This window comes from Rhipicephalus microplus, chromosome 3, assembly GCF_043290135.1.
Source record: "Rhipicephalus microplus isolate Deutch F79 chromosome 3, USDA_Rmic, whole genome shotgun sequence".
Taxonomy (NCBI): domain Eukaryota; kingdom Metazoa; phylum Arthropoda; class Arachnida; order Ixodida; family Ixodidae; genus Rhipicephalus; species Rhipicephalus microplus.
In genome coordinates this window covers 173327846-173350167 of record NC_134702.1, presented here as the reverse complement: position 1 = coordinate 173350167, position 22322 = coordinate 173327846, and the positions used below count along the sequence as shown (strand labels likewise).

Sequence of the window (22322 nt, the reverse complement as noted above, 5' to 3'; positions counted from 1 at the left end):
AGCATCGAGGGCAATGTGTTAGCTGACCAAACGGCCACGTCAATTATATTGCGCGCTATTAACCCCACCGCTACTGTCCCTGCAACAGACCTAAAACCCTTCCTACGTAAGAAACTGGGAAACCACTGGCAACGCTTGTGGGACACAGAAATAAATAATAAGCTTCACTTGATTAAGCCGCGGTTGGGTTACTGGCCCTCCGCTACAAGAACACGGCGAACTGATTTCCTATTCTGTCGCCTCAGAATAGGACACACTTATGGTACCCATAGCTTTCTGCTGACTGGCGATGAACCTCCTACTTGTGGTAGATGTGGTAATAAGCTAACCGTCCTCCACGTCCTCCTGGAGTGTCCGGAAGCTGAAAGTGAGAGAAATATTTTGCTTTAGCATACCGCTATAATCTTCCTTTACATCCAAATATGTTTCTCGGTGAAGAGCCGCTTTTTGATGCAAAATCAGTTTTAAGCTTTTTAAAGGATGTAGTATTGATCGAATGTTTTAAGCCCAACACTGAATGTTTTTAGCCCAACAAGTTCATAGCGCATTTTCTGTTCAGAGGATGCCGCTGTGATAGCAGCTTTCAATGAGCGCTGGCCTCCATGCTCTTAATTTAAGGGCTCTGTCGAGGCACTGTTGCTCCATGCCAAGTTTTTATTTCACATACATATCACTTTAAAATCATTTTTATGCCTCCATAGCACACAACATTTATCATTGCCATAATTTTACTATATGTATATTTTTACGCACTTACAGCGACTGCTTTTTAGGCCAATTTACAGCCACGTCACATCTGTTTTATCCGCACTGCACATCGCACAGTTCATTATCATCGCTCTGGCGCTCTTTGGCCACATCTGGCCCTTGCGCCAATAAACTCCACTAATCATCAACAAGCCATCCACGACACAGGGGCAACAATGTCGGATGCAGGTGCATGCAACACGGTACAGTGACAGAGAAGCTGTATAAGGCATCTCATTTTAAAGACTTGTTATTTTCAAAAAGAGTTTTAAAGCTCAGAATAAATGTGGTTAAGCATAGTTACTGGAACTTCTGCAAAAGCAGGACAACAATAGGATGCACAAGTCGCCAGGAATGCTGAAAGGGCTCATCCGTGTTACGAGCCTCTCAGATAACAAAATACTGCCTGTAAAATCACTATGTGCTTTTGGAATTAACTGTGGCATCTACAAACACTACAAAAATATTTCTGTTGTGCCAGAACTAACTGGGTAGAGAAAAATTAGTTGTCAAGTGTCAAGTGGTTGCGGCGTGTCCAGGGCCAAGGTCGCTTCCGGGACCCCATCCCTGATTGTGTGTGGATGCGCCGTTGAAGAGAGTGCAAAAACCTTGAGCAGCCTGTCCATGTGTATAGCAGGGCCAAGGCACTGGCAGTAGTGTACTCATATTCTATGACAGAATCGTAGTCTTCTCCCTTTTCCTTATCTGTCAGGAGAAGGCTTCCAGCTCGGCATTCAGCGGAGCTAAGTTATCAACCTGCTTTGGAGGACGGGAAGCGTCCGGAGGCCAAACTGTGTAGACTGGAGTAGCTAGTTCACTTCAATGACAATTCTCGTAGTTTGGGCTCGAGGAGATGCCTGCTCGATTTTGGCACGCCCCACGATGGCCTCGCAGCAAGAAGATGTCCCAGATTGGAAGCAACAGCTTGGGGAGATGAAGGCTGTGTTCCATAAGCCTCGTCACCAAAACGATGTCAAACGATTTTTCTGGACCCTTTATTGGCGCTCAGCGCAATGCCGCCCACACTATGGCATACATTCCAACAGTCCAAGTACAAACACGCCTCTGCTTCACTACACTCTTAATCAGGTCCGAATTTGAGTCCTAGAGATACCCTGGAAAAGATCAATTAGTCACCTTAGTTTCTTGCATATAGTCAACATTTAACCAGGATGTGATTAAGAATGGGCCCTTTTTCATCTCATCAGCCCGTGTCGCGCACATTTTTCAAGTCTTAAAGTAAAAGCGTAATCAGGGTTTCAAAAACTGTCAATTAAAACACTGAGGCAAATCATGCCGGCGGTTTGTTTAAACTCTTCATTGAACGTGGCGTATTGGTTGTCTGAAGCACGATCCCCCATAGGCACCAAAAGCACTAGAGTGGGTTGCCTAGTCACCGATGGTTGAAGGCCTCGGTGCGAACAGGGAAGAGAAGTGTGGCTGTGGTGGCGGGCTTTCATGTCATGGCTGGGACAATGTAGGAGAAGGAGATGTATGGCAAGAAAAGGTGAAGAGTGAACAAGAAGTACCCTCAAGAGATGCTTCGACGAGCCAAGCGGCAGGCATTCTTGTGAATTCTAACAAATGTGCAGTGGTCAGTGCATGTGGCCCCCTCAGGTTCCTAATTAAGCAAATACGCAAAAATTTGTTTCATACGATGTGCTTTCCAGTTAAGTGCTGAACACTTCTGGGTGATTCCCAAGTACTAAATATTTGCAACTACCTTGTTAACAGAAAAATTGGGAACATTTATCTTTTTTTTTCCTTATTTTGCATATAAAGTGCACCAACAGCAGCTCCGAAGGTTTGAATGACTTACGAGTCACGTTGACGAGTCTACGAAGCTCACAGGCGGTAAAAGGCGTGGCAGCCATGCGAGTGCATCTGCAGACTGGAAAATTGTCCCTAGATACAAGCGCGCTCATTTTATGAGCACATAAAACATTAGCAGTTGCTGCAGTACCACTTGGTTATCCTGTCCTTATGGCATTCAAGAGCATCTTTCACTGAATATCACGGTGGGAACTTGCATTAAAAATTTTTTGAAATTACGTGTAGGTTATCAGCAAAGCACAATACTTGACGACCTGTGGTTCTGTGTTTTAGTGAATGACAATGCACCCCACTTGTCCTGAATTTCTATGCATAGCATTGTTGTCATATATATAGTATTTTGTATTCTGTCATATTTTGCATTGTACTTCGGAATTTGTACCGAAAGAAACTACTTACGCATATTAGTCTCTGTACATAGCATTAATGTACGTGCATCTTCCGACTTGTACTGCGCCAAACATCTCATGGCCTATGTTCATTCCCTTTATGTTCATGACCTATGTTTCTTTACCCATGTCCACGTTGCTTGCCATGTATTAGGGAGGCTCGGGTTCTCCTCACGTGACAAAACGTCACTTTTCTCCCGAGCCTGCCCTCATCCTCTGGATGAAATAAAATAAAATTGAAAAATTGAAGTTGAATTGAAAAATCGAATAAGTCGAAGCCCTCAACTACGGCATCTCGCGTAATCTGGGTCGTTTCAGGATGTTCAACCCCACAAAACCAGAAAACAAAACAGTGTGTGGTAGACACGTCATTATATCTATATCAAGGTGTTTCAAGAATTGCGACTAGATTATTTCGAAATTACGGAAACAAGGCATTTGCTTCCTGGCTGCAACGTTTTCTTTACATTGGCAGAAGGAATCTTCAGATGCGAAGGAACATTAATTGCGGCAGAAATGTAGCAATTAAAACATTTAACTCTTTAACTAATGTAAATAGCTGGTTGAGTCAAGTGGGTGAATCAATGTTCTTCCTACAATTAGTCGATATCCACTTTAAAATTTCGGAGAGGCGGGCGCTGGTAATCACCACACAGCAACGAAATCTTGCTAATTTAGCTGGCAATAGTGAAACCTGCACGCACCAAACAGCGCATTTGCGATTAACTTCAAAAATGCCCGCAATGAAAAGTCAATTGTTATGAATTGCATAAAAAGCTAATTTTTAAGCTTTTTTTATTACTTCTGTATTTGAAGTCTTTACGCACCTGAAGACGCCCTATGCCTGAATATAGGGAACGGCGGAGGTAGCGCGCAGATGCCTCCTTTTGCTAATTTTGAATAATTATTGGACATATTTCTTGGAACACCCTGTATTTGAGACCTGGCCATAGGACGGGCCAGACTCGGGCCCAGGCCCTAGCCCTGCCTGGGCTTTATGCAACAATGCCTTACCTAGGCCAAGCTCTCAGGTCGGTTTGCAGCCCGTGCAGTTCTCAGGTTGACCCAACCATATAAATATGTAGCTTCTTCATGGCGTCGAGGCTGAGCAGCGAGAAACCTTTCTCTGTGATGTAATGTGTCACTGTTACCCGGATGCCACTGTATTCAATTTCCATTTCGAAGGTGCCCATACTAGGAATCAACTTGCCAGAATAGTTTTGAAGACTCGGCGCTGAAAAAGACAAGGTGCAAAATTTTTCAAGTTCTCAAAGTCAGCGTTATTTACAAAGAATACTGTGGCACCAGTACCTATAAGAAGAGGAAGCATATTTTCTTTAAATGTTTTGTGAACTACAGGTCCCTTCTTGCATAGTGGCAATCCTATGCCAAGAATGTGTGGTGAATTCAGGACGCTATGTTCTCCAGTGGTGGAGACTAGGGCTTGGGACACTGCAACTTCTGCAGACGGTTTTATGACAAACAACCGTGAAAAATCCATGTTTCTGACACTTGCGACACTGTTGTCTTCATTCTGGGCAGTTTTTTGCATTTGCTTTGTGCTTCATGGAGCCACAACAGTAGCAAACCCATCGGTGACCGTTACCTTGGTTGCTTCTTGCACCTTCTTCTGCGGCACGGATGCCGTAGTGCGAGCCTGTTGCTGCATAGTTGTGTCGAACACTATCTGGCTCACGAACAGGTGCACAAAATCAGAAAGTTGCTTGGAGGACGCGCTGCTGATCTAGCGTTCGATTTCACATTGCAATTCGTCAATGCATTGCACTGGTGCTCCATCATAAACCGCGTTAACTTTGTGTGTTGCTTCCTAGCTTTGCCAACTTCTTTAGCCTTGGCCAACGTATGTGTTCAGCTGGAATTTGAGAAGCGCTCGCGCAACGCTAGGTTGGAGACTCCGTCAACAAGTTAATCCTGCTTGCGTTCTTAAATTGTCGATGCAAATTACAAGTCAAAGCTAGTTGTTTGAGTTGAACAACATACTAGGTGAAAGGTTCAAACGTCAACTGAAGCCTCGTGCATAACTGATGTCTCTCAACAATGAAATTCATTGTATTCATGAAGAGCAAGTCCAAACCATTTATTAACTTTGTGTACTCACTTATCCGATACCCCGTGCGATGCACAGAGGTCTACACTGGTTCAGTAGAAACTTGAGGTTGTGGGGCGTCCGTAGCGACACTGACTGCTGTTGTTTGTTTCACTGCTTTTTTGTTAAAGTACAGACGCAGTCCTTCCACTCAGAGTGATGTCAGAATAGGTGCTGCCTTTCGCTCTGCTAGCCAGTCACAGTCTCTGATCGACACAAGGTACGCTTTGAAAAGCTTCGACCATCGTTTGTGTGGCGTCAGAGCAGTACTACGGGCAAAAACGGTGTCACAACTGTGACTAACATCCTTTCAGTAAATTTGCAAGTGACGCACACAGTAAACTGCAGTCAAGGCGTAGATAAACATAACCGTAAAATTCCTCTCACAAGCTTTTTCTCATTGCCATTTTGTTGTATCACGATCGTATAGCTATGATCGCACCCCGCCGTCTAACTGCGGCTTGTGCACAGCGTTTGTTGGGAGTCTTCGAACACATGACCTTATCAGTCAGACGCTGATGAACAAAGAGTGCGAGGCTTTTTCTTCTTTTATTCTCTTCGTTTTTTGAATACACAATATTGGTGACCGAATAGCTTGTTTCTTGCAGATACAGTTATCAAATGTTTTGTGAATTGCTACTAAGTGTCCTCACTTGACGTAATCACTCAGATGTCGGAGAAACTCACAAGAACAAAAAAGTGGGTGCGTGCCTTCAATGACCACTAAGGTATTTGTTTTATTAATAAACAGAACTCAATAAAGCTCAGTTTTCGACTTTCACCGGCAGTACAATTGTCATCGCCTACGCGGACGAGCATTGTGGGCATTCATCCCATCGATGAAAGCTGGCTGAACGCAAATAAAAAATTCTGTTTTAAAAATTTTTACACACTTTCCAGAAAAACCGCTGCTGGGTTAGGCAGTTCAGATGGTATGTTTTTTTTTTATTGCGACACAAAACGGAAAAGCAGTGATGGAGAGTAGACAGTCCTTTTAAAGTCTGGGATTTTTCGTTGGTGGCTTGTGCGTGCACTGTAGCCGTGATAACAATGATGATCGTGGACTACGAGTAGTTTGTGTAGTATACGACATCTCTATATGCTTTTTAAAACGCATTTGATATGACTGGAAACAACCAGCGAGGTAATGTTCAGAGACCTCGTCTTTGCCAAGTTCGGTCAAGATCTGGTACCACAAAGCAGTAATAATGAAGGCAAAATGAAATTCACTACTCAACACCATGTACAATTTATGACCAATAATCGTATGTAATCGCACACTGCTTTGGCACCGATTTAAATGCGTGAGCGGTCAATGTCACGGCTGATTTACGGTAACACCAAATGATCCCACTGCTTCACCTACTCATCCCCATTCACTTCGTGGATATGCTGTGGTTTCAGATGCTAAGTAGCTTTTTGAGTAGCCTGTGTAACGCTGTCCACCTGTGTCTCCTTGCTAGCGCACTGCACGCATTGTGTTCTCCACGCCGCAGTTGTTGGAACGATGCCAAGTAGGTCAAGTCGCAGCTTTGAGTTGATGTTCCTCTCTCCCTCACCTGCAGCAGCTGCCGGCTCTTCCCAATACACCAAGGTGCTGTTGCTCCTCCACCCACTCGAAACACACTTCTCTCTCGCTTCACCTTCTCTAACGCCCGTAAAGCTCGACTGCAGGTCGAGTGAATACACTCTTTCGACTCTTTTATCTGTGGTGAAACTTGCACGAAAGTCAACCGGCATCCCGTGTTTGTGCATTTCAAAGAAACGTTAACTCGAGTAAAGACCAAGTTTTTCTTTAAATTGTTCTTCCAGCACCCTCGTCGACGCTCTTTTCAGCCGGGTCAACGCCGTGCGCACCGCTTTTGCTTCACATCCCGTCATGGTTTCCTTCGGAGACATGGTCCTTTTTTTTTCGCAAGCTGGTTATTTGCGAAGATTTACTTAACCTTGGTTTACTTGACTTTTCACTTGCTTTGCTACTGCCAAGTGTCATTTATGTACTTTTTAGTGTGTTCTTATGATGTATCCTTGTGGTACAGTTGTCAGAAAATAACTAGATGAAATTCAACCCAAGATTTAAACATAATGTGAAGTAGCAATCGAGCGACATTGAAAAAAGTTTCAAAAAAATATTTCAACACAAGTGTGTCAAACAATATGTAGCAGAACGCTACTCTTGCTAAAAAAAATTGAGACACTAAAGTGTTCAGACAAAGCATAGACAGCTGACCATGAAAACGTATGAGAAAATCTTGAAGAATGGAAAACCAGGTTGACAACTAGCAGTCCTCTGTAGAGAATAATGTAGTTGATGAGAAAGAAAATAGAAATTCCAAAGAGGAGGCGCCATCAAATTTGTGGCTTGTGTTTTCTTTGTTGCAAACATTTCTTATGACACTAGGATTATGATACCCACTTCAAAATTTATGTAGTATTGCTAAATAATTTGATTTCACCTTATTGATTTATGCAACTTTTGGTTTAAGTTTCCGGACGCAGACTTGGACAGTCACGTCACTTTGCACGAAGCATGAACACATGGGCCCACAGAATTCTGACACATGCAGTGCCGCATCCTATGCTTTTGTGCACACTCGTGAGCGAATGTCCTGCTGCCTTTGTAACTTCCTTAGCTTCTTTCATGGAGGATATCCACATTCTTTTGTCAATTTTTGTTATCGCCCCATTACGCTGTTAGTGATTATTAGCGCAAAAAGTGCACTTGTTGTGTTTGGAAAGCTTCAGGACTGCAGTAGATCATTTTGTTAAGATTAAGGGCACAACGTGAACATAACAGATGACTCTTGAACCTACGTGGCCTCCAGTGATAGCATATTCAACAGCACTTGCGTAAATGCCGATGTGCGTGAGCGTTAGTTAGAGTACCGACAGCCGACGCTTTCTTTGCTGGTACCAGTGTCAGTACACATCGCTGCAATCTGACTTCCCGTGTACCAACCACAATTTCTGCCATATAAACAGTTTCAGTTTGGACACGCGGTCTCTGCGTTCGTCAGCATTGCGATTCCGTCACAATATTAGCAAGTACAGTATTCCTCTATGCGCAGAGATTCTTTCCAGAATACCTTTATAAAACAATGGTATCAAAATCTTCTGGCGTTGCTACAATCATGAAAATAGGTGTATATTTTGGTTTTCAGTGTGTGGCCATAGTTTGAAAAAAGAAAGTTTGAAATGGCTTCACTGTCGCAAGTATCGTTACCGAAAATTCGCACCAGCAGAATATTAGAATCCCTCACATTTCTGCAACAAGAAATCTATGCTTCCCTGTTTATTTGGCTACCGAGTCGGGCTTCGGGAAGGTTTTCGGCTCGGTGTTCAGCCCTCCTGACTATGACCGCCTTTCATCAACTATAGAGGCCATGACGCTTCGAGAACTCTTAATTTTCGGGATTGAATGAGTTATTTTGCACCATTCACAATTTTTGTACTTTGGAAATAATGACAAGCCTGTTGTTTTTTACGCACTTCATGACGGTCTGGTTGCAGAACGACATGGCAGACCAAAAACGATAGCTAATTGAATGAAGGCCGGCTTCCAGAATCTTCAGCATAAAGAACAAACTATGTTTAAAATCTTTTTTGCAGACTGTATTGGCGCACTGCACAACAGCCTCCCGACACGGCCTCCGTAGAACTGTCCAAGCTCATCAAGTTTCTGTTTCACTACTCCTCTTCGTCTTTCAATCCATGCTACGCACAGGTTTCAACAAACATATTTTATTAAAAGCACGCACCGCTCCTTTGCTGCCATCTTAATTCCAATTCGTTAACGAGGAAGAGCGCCCTCTACAAATCAAGTCCGATTATCTTTCACATTAAGGGAAGGATGCGCTGGATAGAAATTTTACAGCATATATATAGATACAAAGACATTCTTTCAAATATTTTCAGGACTACAGAGGCCAATCAACCATTTTAATCTTTATCTTTAATTTTAAGGAAGTAGATTTACATGAGCTTCTTCCACTAGAGGTAATATTGTTACGACACCTTCAGTGAAACTCCACACAAAAGTATATAACTGGTTTTAGTTATGGGACCCAGTGCAAACAAAACATGGACAAGAGAAGGAAATGGTGATAGAAATGCTGTGTCAGTGCTTTCAACGATTCAGCGCTTGTGTCGTCGTTTTCTTATTTTGTTTGTGTTTTGTTTGCGCTTAACATCATGGCCATTTTCCAACTCGCCTAATTTTTTACAGTCCTTTAGGTTTGAGTTCTTGACAAACATTGGTAGTGCTTGGTGCGGCATGAGAAATTTGATTAGGCAATTTTTACAGAAGTATAATTGGTTTTATTTTATTCTTTAAAAGATGTTTAAGAAGCGGGCATTCTAATGAATGCGATATGTTCCTATTTTTGTGTGTATACATCAGTAACTCGTCTTTTCGTGCTCTATTTCAGATTCTTTGATGGTTGCTCCTTGGAGGCACAACCATCCTACACACGTCAAAACCAAATCATAGTAGCGAAATAGATCAGATAAAGCGGCTTTGATTTCTTTTGTCGGAATGATATTTTGCATTACTACGTGTAACACAACAAGCAAATTCATTTCAGGATGACGTTGTAACAGAGGAAGTTCTTAAAGTAGCACCAGGTCTGGCTTGCGATTTGGGACAAGCTGTGGAAACATCACCAGAGCCAGCGTGTGAAACGAATGATAGTACAGAGAAATCTGTTCAAGTGCAGCTACTTATGCACCACGAAGGATCCCAAATGGACGAAAAGAAATTGTATCTTCAACTGCTATGCAAACAGAACGATACAATTGTTTTTCAGGTATGTATTCGCGTTTCTCATCGGATTTATGAAAAATTCAGTTTTGCCACAAAGGTGCCATAGCGGCATTTCAAACTGTTTCATGAATTGAGGGTAGCAACTCAATGCTTTTGCGTTCGACCAGTCATCATCCTTCAAAATGCTGACATAAAGGAATACGGTTGCCATAGTGAGCATAGTAATTTTCATGTTGTCTGTTTCTTTAGTGCGTTGTGATTGGTGAGAGAGCGGCAAGTACAGTGCGTACAAAGGTATGAAACACCTGTTGATTTATTTTGAGACAGCAACCAACCGCGCCTGTTTAATAAGTATCTACAGTTTTACTCCAAGGAAGTCATCCCTGTATCACATCACACATGTGCATTGACACATCATGCACCAACTAGGTCATGTGCACATGGCGTGCCTGAGCGTACACGTACACCGTCAATGTTGTTTCGTTTGGACGTTCTCAGTAGTGTGTTGCTTGTTTCTGAGGAGTGGATTCCTCAGCGGGTGTACATTTGGAGGGGTTGGCATGGATTATGTGTCCTTACCACGATACCCCGCGTCGCACCGCTGGAACAGCTGTCGGAGACGATGCACCAAAAACAATCTTAGCGCTCTTAGGGCAGCACGTTGCGGGAATGGCTAGAAGATGAATGCATGCAAAGTGGAAATCTGTTAATGTATAGCATCGCTGCAATTTGAAAATAGGATTTTAGGAATGCTCTTACATTTCATTTGTGGGTGTTCTTTCTCGTGGCTGTTACTCATCTGCTCAGCAACAGATCACTAAAATTACGCATGTCACCTCAAAGAGTTCTCGCAATGTCACGTGCTATGCCCTCAACTGGGTTCTTCTTATTGTGCTGGATATAGCCAACAAATGGCACATTCTTCTTGATATCAGTGTTTTTAGCATGTTAATAACCATAGCCAGGACGGCCAGTATTTAACCAGAACCTGAGTATGAGTGTTCGGTGAGTGACGGTAGAGAACCAATGTCTGCCAGGAGTGATGTAAGCGCAGGAACATTCCTTACTTAATAAGGAACTCGAGGCTGTAGAAAGATTCGGAGCCCTGCACTATGGCATCTCTCACATTCTTACCGTTGTCTTTGGACATAATGCAAAAATTATTCATTACGCATTACTATCAGTTATCACCCGAAAATTACTTCCTCTGGATATTGCCATACAGGCATTGTAGTAGATGCTTCTTAAAACTTTTTTACCAGTTTACACCGTAAGTGGCAGCCTAATGCATTACGAACTCAAACTTGTGATTGGTGTGCGACCATGTCTGGACTGCGACTCCAAAATGCCGGAATCGAAACAAACGAGATTTACTAAACTTTCTTTTTTTTCAGGGTTTGTGCAAACACTATTCAAAATGGAAAAAGTAATGAATTTTAAAGCCGTGTTAATTTAAATTGTCGACATGAAGTTTCGCTTGTGTGGCAAATAACTGATTTAGACTGGAAGTTCCAACAAAGGCAAGAAGGAGAAGATGAAAGGTTGTGGTTAAAAATTCGTAAACACAGTGTGGGTGTTGCAGTCGACTTTTCAACAAGAAGCCATGAAAACGACAAGTCCACTTGTCGTAACTTCGGCTACAGCACACACATCATGTTTACGAAAGTCTCATGGTCCGGACTAAAAACTTAATAATGCATCCTTTTGTTTTTTTTCATATCTGTGTATGCTGAGCAAAATACTTGTGCAGATAAGACGCGACAACGTTCAGTAGTGGTTGTCGCGTATTCAAGACCCGAGCCCTACACCAAGAACGTCCATGTTTATTTCTACCGCTCGTGCCCTCCCATCCTTCTTTCTCTTCAGTTTTCCTGCTTCTTGTCACGCGGCCGCAATTATCTGCAACATACTCCCAAGGGGCCAAGATGGTCACGAGGTAGTCTCGCTATTCCAGATCACTTGTCTGGCTGTCTTGCCTCCAGAATATATGCTAACTGAACCAGTCACTTTCCTTGCCTTTCCAGAAGCTAGTCACTCTAAAGCACACGCCCAATATTATTCTCTGCTGGGTGCGCTGACCGCCCCATTCAGCTATTGTAGCACTAAACATGCGCTACCGTCAACACAGGAACACACTTCCGAGCTCCCAACAACGAGGCCCTCGGCGTTCAAGCTGTAGCACTAATGACCGTCTCAATGCATTTCCTGTCAAGCGGGTGATCCGGTATGACCGGTCTTCCCACCAAAGATCTCCCCCGAACTTACACTTGACGACTGGTTGGCTCTGGAAGACGAGCAGCTACTGCACAACATCGGCGTTGAGCTTTGAACCCTTCAGCAGGGCATCGTTGTGGCAGGCATGACCTAGCGTTTGCGTTGAGGTGTCAGACACAGCACAAAGCCTTGGTGTGACAGCATTTTCATGAATGACTGCATGATGAGGTGCATAATAGCCATCATCTTTTGGCTGTCGTATTTCCAATCGCCTTTTCTGTTTTTTGCTAAATGCCTCTCTGATTGCCTTGCCGCGGTGTCTGTACAGTTCAGAACGTTTGTTGAACCAGTTCAATTGCACATGTGGATAGTCTTCTCCCAATCTTCGATGATCACTGCCTGAATGTCTACCCAAAACTGGTAGTTTTAGCGGAACCTTGTAGCAGCCATCCAACTTTATGATGCCCTGTTCAGATGCCTCAAGTTCTGGTGGAGCCTTGTTTCTGTTCTCTGCGGGTGCCTTGGTCCCCATGACACCGAGACGCCTTATTGCAGAAAGATCACCGTTAGGGACAAACTTCGTGGTATAGTACAGGAATAGAGCGCTCGTGTATGCTGAACTTCTCTCGCGTTCTATGGTGCCCTGAACAGTCCAGCCAAAGTTGGTTTTCATGGCCGTAAGATCACTGGACAAGCGATCTATTCTTCCAGTTACTACCTTCCAGTAGACGTAAGAACCAAGTAAAATGCTTGATTCTTGTGGGTTCCAGGTGTTGGGATGAAATTTGTCTGCAGCATGACAAGTTCATGTCCCACAAAAGCTGTGAAACATTGGTACTTCATGTCCCACAAAAGCTGCGAAACATCGGTACTGAGCGGCGGACTTGTTACTGCACACACTTTGGGTACTTCCAAGGCCTCTACGGTTATCGCCATGTCCCTACGTTGGCCTCATAGAGTCAACACTACCCGTCAACTGCGTGTTACTTCGCGAGGCTTCAAGTGGCCGAACGTAACCAAAGAAAGTTCTTTGGTTCCGATAACCGGGCACCTTATGTCCTTTGAAACATCCGCTGGGATGAATGCGCGCTGGCTGCCGCTGTCGAGAAGAATGGCGACGAGACACTTTTGGGACCCGTACTCTATCCAGACTCGTCCTGTTTGAAGAAGAACGGCGTTGATTCCGCTCAGGGCGCTTGGGGCCAATGTCACTGAAGGCGTGTTAGTGCCTCGCCCGGCAATGTGCAGTTTGTCCTGGTTCACTGTAGTCGCGCTTATCCTGGTTGGGGCTGCCAGTGTGAACAATTCACAGAGAATAGTGAGGTGTCGTCAATTGCACTTACCGTTGATGCTGCGTGCAGGCGGCAAAAACGCGCCATGTGGTTTTGTAAGCCGCAACGTAGCAGCAGCGAGCAGTGCGGAACTGAGCTTGTTTTTCCTCAGCCGAGAGTTGAACATTGCAGTTCGTGATGGTGTGCTGACGACTGCTGCATAAAGGGCACATGTCTTCTGTAACTGTAACAGATTCGGCACCAAGTGCGGACACCGTAGGCAAATGTCCCATCGGTGCCGACAAACGTTTGACCTCTTCAGGCTGCGACTGCGAGAAACCAGACGCTGTTTGTCCTGGCCTGCTTTTCTCGCGAACCTTAATCTGAATGCGCAGAAAACTGAGCAATTCGGCAGTCTGGCGAGCCCTCTGTTCAAGTGTTGCAATGCCGGACGTTTCCTGCGGCGCTTCCTGCACCTTCTGGCAGTAGAGAATCGCAAAATCATCTGGCAGACACTTCATCAGGACGTGGTTGAGGACCACGTCGTACTGGTCCGGAGAGACGCCCAAACCGGTCAACGTCAAGACTCGAAAGTTGACCTTGTCGTAGAGCAGGCGAACTTTCTCCACGTCTGCCGACGACTTGACTGGCGCTAAGGCGAGCAGGTGGTCTACGTGCTTGTTGACAAGCTAGTCGTATCGGCCAAATCGCTTCGTCTAGGTCTTGATCGCGATGTTGTAATGGTCCTCGGTTAGTCGGATGCCTTCGATTGCTCTCTTTGCTGCACCACTCAAATACGACTGAAGGTACTGGAACTTCTCTATCTGTAAAAGGTCTTCATCCAGATGAATTGTGGCACCAAAATGGTCCCAGAAGGACTGCCAATCGTGAAGTGCGCCGGAAAACATCGGGATCTGTAGTTTCCGCAGGGCCACCGTGTAATGATGCGGCATCGTTCCTAGACTGGGAATCTCATCGGCTACTCGAGAAGAGTCGCTGACCTGACTCTAGACTACGGTGCTGGCACCACCGGCGTTGGCGTTAGGTGATGTAGCTACCGACCTTGCAGCACTTGTTACTGTCGCCTTGTTTCCGGCCTCTCGGAGGAAGAAACGCGCTCAGGGCACGGCGCAAGAGACCCTTCGGTCGTATTCTTCAACGACTTCGAGCTCTTCCTCATAGTCGTCGTCGTCAGTCGCATCGAAGATTTGTTTGTTTAAGGTGACAAGTTTGGCATTCCTTTGAGGGAGGTAGGCAACGTGAGAGTCGACCTGACTGGCATCTGAAACGGAAGCCTGCACCTCGTCGGTAAGCAGCGTGATAGTTCGTGGGACGCTGGCCCAGACGACGCCACGCTTCTTAAGCAGCCGCTCCGGCGACGCCATCGGAAGTAGAAGTCTTGGAAGGGCGTGACTGGAGGGGGGGGGGTGTTTGGCACCAGAAGATTGTCGCGTATTCAAGACCCGAGCCCTAGACCTAGAACGTGCCTTTATTCCAACCGCTCATGCCTAACTATTCTTCTTTCTCCTCGGTTCTCCTGCTTGTTGTCGCGCGGTGGCAATCATCCGCAACAGTGGTAGTTTGCTTTGATACTGCAAGATGTAACTAATGGTTCGTAAATGACTTTGTCTCCCCTGCTTATCATTGTGCTCTCATTGAAACTGTAGAGAGACGTTAGTGAAAAATGTAACTGTGGCAATAATGTATTGTCACGTGCTACGAAAGGTCTTCAACTTGGAAGAATTGAGCCGGCGGGGAAACGCACCGAGAACTGGCAAGATGGCTGCTTCAATAAACAACAACTAGCCAGAGCACGCGCTGCCCCAGAACATCGTCTTCCATTCTCGCGGGCATCCATGGCTAGCGCTCCCCGTAACTAGCGGCCAAGTGGCATTACTCCCCCTCTAAAAAAAAGGCATCGCTCTGTTCCTCGTGAAGTTCAAAGGCAAATTTTCTCTTGGGTCGGGGTGACCCAAGAGAAATACGCGCATACACAGAAACACCGATAAGGTTCATGCACAGTGACACTATCGCGTGAAGTACAGCTTTAGTCACACTACGTGCACAAACTCTGAGGAGTGCCTTCGCCGCCGTGGCAAGAAGGCGCCGTCAGTGACCAACCCTTAGTTTACATCGCTCATGCGTCGCAACACTTTGCATGGTTCGAAGTAGTGACTGAGCAGTTTTTCTGACAATCTCTTGCGTCGGACTGGAGTACACATTCAAACTTGATCGCCTAGATGGTATTCAACTTGTCGATGGCGAGCGTTGTAGCGCCATGCGTCTGTACTCTGCTGGCGCGTAATGTGTAGGCGTGCTAACTGGTGTGCTTCTTCGGCGTACTGGCTAAGCTGGACAGCATCAGGAGTGATCAAAGCGTCGGAATTGTGTGGAAGCATTGCACCCAGCATGGTCTGGACCTCACGTCCATAGACGAGACGGAAAGGCGTGAATTGCGTAGTTTCTGGACGGCAGTATTGTACGCGACTATGACGTATGGTAGCACCTGGTCCCAGGTCTTATGCTGGACATCTACGTACATAGATAACATGTCAGTGATGGTCTTGTTTAGTCGCTCTGTCAAACCGTTGCTCTGCGGATTATATGTCGTGGTCTTGCGATGGCTCGCGTAGCTGAGCTTGAATACGTCATGAATGAGGTGGGTCATGAATGCTGTTCCTCTGTGATTCCGCACGACGGAGCGCCATGTCGAAGAACGATCTGGTCCATAACGAATTGGGCGACGTCAGAAGCCGTAGCACGTTGTAGTGCCTTTGTTTCAGCATACTTCGTCAAATAGTCGGCGGCCATTACGATCCTTTTGTTCCGGCAGATGATAGCAGAAAGGGCCCCAGTAAGTCCATTACTATTTGATCAAATGGCGCTCTGGGTGGTTCTATTGGTTGAAGAAGCCCCGCGGGCTTCAGTGGCGGGGACTTGCGGCGTTGACATTCCCGGCAGCTTTTCACGAATCACTTAACGTATGCAGAAAGCTTAGGCCAGTAGTAGGCTTGTCGAACTCGAGCGAGATTTCGAAACGAGAGTTCGAGAGGAACCTAAGTGACCAGATGTGGGCTCATCGTGGCAGGCAAGAAGAATGTCACGCATGGCAGTTGACACAACTAGAAGATAGGTTCTCTCATCGCCGTTGGAGTTTTTTATACAGGACCCCATTTCGCAGACATAAGGACGACATACTTTGAAAAATACATCGAGGTATGGAAGAGTTGCGTCCTTCAAGGTTTTCGATAACTGCTCGAATTTCAATGTTTGGGCGCTGTCGTGTAATCAGATCTGTTGTAGTAAGGGCCCCAAGGAAACCACCGTCATCCTCGGTGTCGTGGCCACAAACTTCGACAGATGCACAAAATAATGAATCAGCATCTTCATGCTTGCCGCCCGATTTGTAAGCGATCGTGAAATCGTATTCCTGCAGACGAAGACTCTATCGCTCCAGTCGCCCACACGGGTCTCATACGTTGGCTAACCAGCGCAAGGAATGATGGTCAATAACTACCTTAAAGTGGCGTCCGTAAAGGTAAGGCCTAAATTTCATCGTGGCCCATACAACAGCGAGGCACTCTTTCTCTGACGTGGAGTAGTTGACCTCGGCACGGGAAAGAGTGCGGCTAGCGTACGCTGTCACTCGCTGTGTGCCCTCTTGTTGTTGTACGAGGACAGCACCAAGACCCACGTTGCTGGCGTCAGTTTGAATTTCAGTATCAGCGTCATGATCAAAGTAAGCGAGAAGTGGTGGTGTCTGGAAACGCTCCTGTAGTTCAGAGAAAGCTGCGTCCTCTTCATCTTCCCAGACGAATGGAACATCTTCACGAGTGAGTCCAGTGAGTGGTTCAGCAATCCTAGAAAAATTGGCTATGAAGTGGCGATAGTACGCGCAGAGCCCTAGCGAACGATCTACTGCCTTTTTATCACGTGGAACAGGAAACCAGGCCACCGCGGTACTTTTGTCTGGGTCTGGTCGAATACCATCCGCACTGACAACATGGCCGAGAAACCTTCGTTCCTTGTAACCGAAGTGGCATTTTTTACGCTTCAGTGTCGGGTTAGCAGAGCGGAGCGCTTCCAGCACATTCGGCAGACGCTTCAGGTGCTCCTCAAAGGTGGCAGAAAACACGACATCATCATCCAGATAAACTAGGCACGTGTGCCACTTACGACCGGTAAGAACAGTGTCCATCATTCTCTGGAATGTTGCAGGTGCAGAACAGAGGTCGAAGGGAAGCACTTTGGATTCATATAGGCCATCCAGTGTAACGAATGCGGTTATTCACGATCTCGTTCATCAACTTCGATCTGCCAGTAGCCACTTTTCAAGTCTATCGATGAAAATTACTTGGCCCGTCGCAGTCTGTTTAGGGAATCGTCGATGCGGGGCAGCGGATAGATGTCTTTTTTAGTCACGCTGTTGAGTTTCCTGTAGTCCACGCAGAAGTGCAGTGATCCATCTTTTTTCTTCACGAGCACGACTGGAGATGACCAGGCACTCTTCGAAGGTTGGATAACGCCATATTGCAACATCTCTTTGACTTCAGCATTTATCACGTCACATTCCTTCGTCGAAACGTGGTAAGGGTGTTGTTTTATGGGCGAGGTGTCGGTATACGTAATTATTCTGTGTTTGGCAATCGGTGTCTGACGAACCTTTGAGGTGGGCGCGAAGCACTTTTAATTGATATAGCAGTTCACGTAGCTCGGTATGCTGTTGTTCCGAGAGGGTCGAGTTGACATCAACTTTCGCAAGTAGTGAAGTCACGTCGCTTGGTGTCGGTCGAAGCCCGTTGTCGGCTGATGTAGATGCGAAGCATTCAGAAACGTCTGCGGTGGGGTAGGCGAAAGCGATGGCGGTGTCACGAAACAGGTGCTGGTACTCGTTACTGAAATTAGTCACAAGTAGGGCAGAGTGTCCATCATGAAGCATGATGGGGCTGCGTGCAGCACGAACAAAAGCGTCAAGTTTCCTTTGGCGACAACATCACCATTCGGTAACTTGCTAGACACTACATCAACTAGGACGCTTGAACGCAGAGGCAATGGGATGCTGTCGGCAGAAACGCGAAGTATGCTGTCACGGATGTCGTCATATTTCTCGGAGGATTCAGCTGTGGAAAACGTCACGGTACGCTCTTCAAGACCAATAATAGCGCTGTGCTCCCTCAAAAAGTCGACTCCCAGGATTAGGTCTGGGGAACAGTCACGAAGTACGTGGCAGCTGGCGAGAAACATGCGTCCCCGAACGCTCGCTCTGATAGTGCACATGCCGATTGGGGTGACTACGTGCCCGCCGGCAGTACGAATTTGTGCTTCGTACCAAGGCGTAACAACTTTCTTTATGTGCGCTGCTAGTTTCCTGCTTATGATCGAGTAGTCTGCACCTATGTCCAATAATGCACTAACGTTGTGTTGACCATCGACTACCACATGTATATTCTAAGAAAATCTGCTTCTGGCTATCGTCGCTGTCGTCGGGGAATCGCTCCGTGTCTGTGCTTGCGTCGGTGGGAGGCCTTGCTTGCGTCGAGTGTCAGTGGCCTCGCTCCCGTTGGCCGCTGTAGTTAGTTTTCCCGCCTAGGGCTTGGCGAGCGCACGGGCGCCGCCCTGGGAAGCTCCGAAAATTTGAAGATCGCCTTGGGGATGCGGACCGCGACCGCCGCCGCAGTGGCATGCGCTGCTGTGAGAGGTAATCTTCAATAGCTCTCGGTCTTTCGCCGAATCTCGGCCGTGGTGCGTCGACAGCAAAACCCTGTAGTTCGAGGCGACGATAGCGACATTCCCGGTACACATGTACAGCTTCACCACAGGGATAGCACAGTGGTCATCTGTCCGGTGTGCACCATACGTCGGATTTTCTGGGAAGCGGCTGTCGATTTTTAAGTGCTGAATTGGCTGCATCGAAGGAAGTGCATCCTGTGGCATAGGATTAACGAAGCCCGGTGAAGCAGGAGTATATCGGCTGACAGCTTCTGCGTATGATGCACGATTTGGCTCCGTCGGGACAGGGGGGACATAGTTGGAAGGTGGCACTTGGAGAGCCTGTCGTACTTCGTTTCTGACAAGGCTGCATATAGACCCTGTAGCAGGTTAGGACTGGCACTGAATCTTTTGTAGTTCATCACGCACCACCGATCGAATGAGATCACCGAGAGAGTCGATGTTGATGTTGCTTGCTGCACCTCCGATCTGACCTATACGAAGCAGCACTCACTTGCCGGTCGTACATAATAGAGCGCTGCTGCAGCACTTGCTCCATGGTTGTAGCTTCGGTCCAAAGTTCCGCCACGGTCTTTGGGGGACAGCGAACGAGGCCAGCGAAAAGCTTCTTCTTCACTCCTCGCATTAAATGACGGACCCTCTTTTCTTCTGCCATGTCGAGGTCGGCTCGACGAAAGAGGCTCGTCTTGTCCTCGACGTACATCCTGACACTTTCGTTCGGCATTTGGAGGCGCGACTGAATCGCTCGCTCGGCTCGTTCACGGAGATCGGGATTGGCCCAACTTGCCAGCAAGTATCGACGAAAGACGCTTCACGAGGGAAAAGGCTCATGATTTTCGTACAAAGTACGAGCGTCGTCCTCCGAGCTGAAATACACGTTCCTCATTTTGTCGAAGTTGGTCCAACCATTGTAATCCGAGACCCGTTCGAACTGAGCCAGCCAGTCTTCGACATCCTCCAAGACAGAACCGTGGAACACTCTCGGCACATGTGGCTTTCACAGCGTATGAGGCATGGCTGCAGCGCTTTCCTGTGCGTTGGAGGCTGCAGCGCCTTCCATAGCGTTCGAGGGTGTGACAGACGTCATCTCGTGAAGAGGTCCACTCTCAGGTGGTAGTCCTCGGAGTCTTCGGCTTGAGCAGCGAACAGGGGTTGTCACTGCATGTACAGGGCTACCTGGAGGCGTTTGGAACATCGGTTGGGGGTTACCCAGCAGCTCCACCAGTCTTCACGTGCTACAAAAGGTCTTCAACTTGAAAGAACTGAGCCGGCAGGGAGACGCACTGAAAACTGGCAAGATGGCTGCTTCAATAAACAACAACTAACCAGAGCAGGCGCTGCTCAGAACATCGTCTTCCATTCTCGCGGGCAGCCATGGCTTGTGCTCGCCATAACTAGCGGCCAAGTGGCAATATAAACAGTTGCTGCGAAAGTGCATAAATGTGTATTGTATGTTTTTAATTTTACTCATTGCATCACATAAATACAATTCACTCATATTTTTTTATTATGCTTGATGTGTTGTGATAGGAAGTGGTAATTTGTGTGAAGTGTTTTGTGAATACTTCTCCGCAAACAGAACTTCAGTAAGCAGTTTAATGGGCTAGTTTTGATTTGTGCATATTCAGACACTTTCAACGTTTGCAATATACTTAGTAATAGAATGAGAACTAACTTGTAGTCGATTCTAGGACACTGTGTTCGCATGTGTTGACCATAGAATTTATCCGCAGCCAGATGGGAATTATTATAATACATGTTGTGATGGTGCCCTATTGGCACAATAGTAGCCTTAGTGAGATGAGGTGGACATCAATATATTTTGCATGCACAGCTGCCCATGTGTATTGCCTGCTGTTGTAGTGCAGTTCCATGTAGTGTGTCACACATAATTTGCATTGCTTTATGGGCTCTCAATGGCTTTTCAGGCTCCCTGTCCTGTGTCTCCTTGGAACGGTCTTCTTCACTGGCATCTGTACGAAGCCGACTTCATTTCTGCCAGCAGTGCACCTACGTGACCGTGGACAAATCAACTATGAACAGACACCTTCCGAAACACATGGGCGAGCCCCCCTTCCAGTGCCGCTTTTGTCCAGCTGCATTCATGTACAAGTCCAAGCTTGGGGCTCACTTGTGCACCCACACAGGGGATCGGTCCTTCCCCTGCACCCTCTGCAGGGCATCTTTTTCGATAAAAAACCACCTCAATGAGCACATGCGCGTTCACACAAGAGAGGGGCCATTTTCCTGTGTCAGCTGCAGTGCATCTTTTGTGACAAAATGTACCCTCATTAGACACATTCGCACACACACAGGAGAACGGCCCTTCTCTTGTGCCCACTGCAATGCTTCTTTTTCGCTTAAAGGCCTCCTCACTGACCACATGCGCACTCACACAGGTGAGCATCCATTTTCCTGTGTCTATTGCAATGCTTCTTATATACAGAAAAACTCCCTCATGAGGCACATCCGCAAGCACACTGGAGAGCGTCCATTTTCCTGTATCCACTGCAATGCTTCTTTTATGTACAGAACTTCCATTTTGAAGCACATCCTCAAGCACACAGGAGAGCGACCATTTTCCTGTGTCCACTGCAATGCGTCCTTTCTGCAGAAAAGCCATCTTGTAAGACACGTGCGAAAGCACACAGGAGAGCGTCCATTTTCCTGTGTCCATTGCAATGCATCTTTTGCAGAATAAAAGAACCTTACAAGACACATGCGAAAGCACACAGGAGAGCGTCCATTTTCCTGTGTCAAGTGCAATGCATCTTTTGCAGAAAAAAAGGACCTCACAAGACACATGCGAAAGCACACAGGAGAGCGTCCATTTTGCTGTGTCCACTGCAATGCATCTTTTGCAGAAAAAAAGGACCTCACAAGACACATGCGAAAGCACACAGGAGAGCGTCCATTTTCCTGTGTCCATTGCAATGCATCTTTTATAGACAAAAAGAACCTCACAAGACACATGCGAAAGCACACGTGAGAGCATCTATTTTCTTGCATTCTTTGTGTAGAAAGCCTCCTCGAAAGACATCTGCATGCATATTTTATAGAGGCCCTGTTCCTGTTTCTACTGTAATAAATACTTTTTAGAAGAGATCCTCATGAGACAAATCTGCCTGTACAGATGAGTGAATCCATTTTCCTGTGTTCACTGCAATGCATCATGTTCAGTGAAATGCAAACTCATTAGGGACATGTATACTCAAGGAAGAAACTGTCCCTCGTCTGTCCACAGCAATGTATTCTTTTCAATAAAAGGC

At 46.3% G+C, this 22322-nt stretch overlaps 1 protein-coding gene across 2 annotated transcripts in view; it reads left to right on the top strand.

Moving 5' to 3' along the window:
- The window catches only part of LOC119162311 (uncharacterized), a 511092-nt gene extending 489022 nt beyond the window's left edge, over positions 1–22070 (top strand). Inside the window, exon 4 of one of the 2 annotated variants that reach the window (XM_075887722.1) lies at positions 20982–22070. In XM_075887722.1, coding sequence (XP_075743837.1) covers positions 20982–21754 — 773 coding nt within the window. In that variant the 3' untranslated portion in view covers positions 21755–22070. The remainder of the gene's footprint in view (positions 1–20981) is intronic. The other variant, XM_075887724.1, reaches the window with a different exon arrangement.
- Positions 22071–22322: the final 252 nt, after the last annotated feature.